Below are 2,498 nucleotides of genomic sequence, written 5' to 3' on the forward strand. Positions count from 1 at the left end.
TATGAGGCAGATTGAAAAATCCAGAAAAGTAACTTTCATAGTTGATAAATCACACAAGTACATGAATCAATTCTGGTGGGGTCAGAAATTGTCCTTTATAGTACATGACACAAGAGAGGAACAAAAAGAAAAATCTTAGGTCCAAAAAGAAACAAATAATAAAACACGGAAAACAGAAAGAAACAAACCCAATATTTAAAATATTAATATATTGGTCAGCAACATGATTAGTGGAAGCTTCTTTATAATCCACATGCCTAAAAGCTCACATGATTGGAAAATTTGAAATGTAAGGACTCAGGAAGGTGTCTGTAATCTCTGACTGGAAAACATTATTTGATTTCGAGATGTTTGGTGTTCTTGAGAGAGACTATTTTGAGGAAGTACTTGAGTTGTTTTTGCAACCCTAAATTTACTGAATGACTACTTCTGTTCAGAACATGGCTCTTAATTTGTTGCATTTCTGAATAAAATGCTCGGGCATGGATCAGAAGTATTAAAAAATAAAAAGCTAACCACAATGAACCCTCTCCGGGTGACGGGCACACTTACAACCCCGACTCAAGCATTACGAAAGCAATCCTTGTAACCAAAAACATTTGTACCCCCATAACACTCTGACATAAAAAATAAAGAAAAAGCTGTCAATTAGGCAGGACAGAAGTCCCAGGGTTTTATTGACAAGAGGCCATTTTTCTGGTGATCTGACTATCTGGAATAAGAGAGATGAGGGGAAATGAGACTGAAACTACAACTTAGTGGCTTGGGTTTGTACCTTCGCAAGAAACGTCTGACATACTTCCAAGGTAACTGGAATGACATGTTCCACACGGAATTCAATGCCCTGAAAGGCAGGCTGTGTGAGAGCAGGGCTCTGTGATTCCACAAAGGGGAACACTGACTGTGGCCCAGAAAGGTTCTCGAGGGAGCACAGAGGCGCCCAGCTCCTGCCACCGAGAGCTGGAACAGGAGAGGATGAAGGGGAGGCTGACACATGGTGGTTGTCGGGGGGACACTGTTTTTCTGAACATAGCAAATCATACCATTGAGTCTCCCAGAAATACTTAAGGACAAAAAAGATGAGTGACCTAACAAATCCTGCTGGGGAACCTCATATCTTTGTCACTTGAGCATCAAAAAAAAAAAAAAAAAAAAAATTGACACTAGACTGGAAAGATCTGGATATTTGAGTTATATTTACTAAAACTGAAGATAAGAGAGATAATTGGAAGCTAAGAGACAAAGAAAGCATGAGATTTACAGATGTCATTCGAAGAAATCCCTGCCCACATAGTCTATGAATTAAAACAAAAAATCGAAAAAATCTAGATGTTTAAGTTTAATTAAAGTGAATTCTTACCTCATCCAAAACTTCTAGGGTTGCTAAATCATCTACATCCTTCAGCCTGGAAATTAGAGATCTGTTGAAGTTACCTTTCTTGGTGTGAATACGTTCATGTCTGCAGAGAAAAAAAACTTTCTGATTTTAGTTTATTACTGAACATAGTGGAAGTAAGTTTTAGACACGTGTAAGACTGAAAAACCTCTATGAAGCCATTTAATAAATTCAATGATAACTTACCAGAAAATATCCTCTATATTTGATCTTTGCTGTTTGTTTTCTCCTCTCCATTGGAAAAAAATGCAACATACAAAACTTACCTCGTGGGTAAACAGAGGATTCCATCAAGAATGATCATATATATAAGTTGCTTTAAAGCTTCCTCTAAATTCCTGGGTGATTTAATCTGTTGCAAGGCAGTGAGTCTGGATTGTATGAATTCATTAGATTTCCAACTTTGTTGGAAATCTCCACACTCCATGGAAGCAGCTTTTAGGGACACTAATGACGTTCACATTGCTAAATCCAAAGGTCAATTTTAAGTCCTCATTTTATGTCACTTGCTGGCAGCATCTAGCGCTTCCTGTCAGGATTCTCTTCCTTCCCTCACGGGCATCTCCATCTGAGTACCTTTTGCTGGCTCCTCCTCATCTTTCTAACTGTCACATTTTGGGGTCTCCCAAGCTCCAGTTCTTGGAGCTATTTTTTTTCTCTATGTTACTTCCTTATTTCATGGCTTTAAATACCACCCATGCACTGACAACCACTGAACTCGACTCCTGCATCCAACCGCTCATTTGCTACTTCACTGGGAAGTCCAACAGGCAGGCTTCACACATCCCAAACCGTGCTCCTAAATACCCTGGCCCAGGCCTGCCCTACCTCGTGATTCCTGATCTAAGTCAATGGTGGCTCCGTTCAGGACAAAAACCTGCGAGGCGCCCTTGGTTGTTCTCTTTCTCACACCCCTCGTGCCGTCTATACACAGAGCCCGCCAGCTCTACCATCAAATCACAGCTAGGGCCAGACGCTTCTCAGCGCCCCCTTCTTGCTCCTGCAACAGCCTCCTACGTGGTTTCCCTGCTGCCGCCTTTCCCTTCTGACACTCCGCACTGCAGCCAGAGCAACCCTTTAAAACACAAGTCAGATCACGTCA

The 2,498-nt window shown here is 41.0% G+C and overlaps 1 protein-coding gene across 1 annotated transcript in view; it reads right to left on the bottom strand.

Annotated features, from left to right (window-relative positions):
• The window catches only part of MYO3A (myosin IIIA), a 242,790-nt gene that overhangs the window by 154,756 nt on the left and 85,536 nt on the right, over positions 1 to 2,498 (bottom strand). The window contains exon 6 of the mRNA XM_012654857.1: positions 1,361 to 1,460. Coding sequence (XP_012510311.1) covers positions 1,361 to 1,460 — 100 coding nt within the window. The remainder of the gene's footprint in view (positions 1 to 1,360; positions 1,461 to 2,498) is intronic.

This window comes from Propithecus coquereli, unplaced genomic scaffold (assembly GCF_000956105.1).
Source record: "Propithecus coquereli isolate 6110/MARCELLA unplaced genomic scaffold, Pcoq_1.0 Scaffold45, whole genome shotgun sequence".
NCBI lineage: Eukaryota > Metazoa > Chordata > Mammalia > Primates > Indriidae > Propithecus > Propithecus coquereli.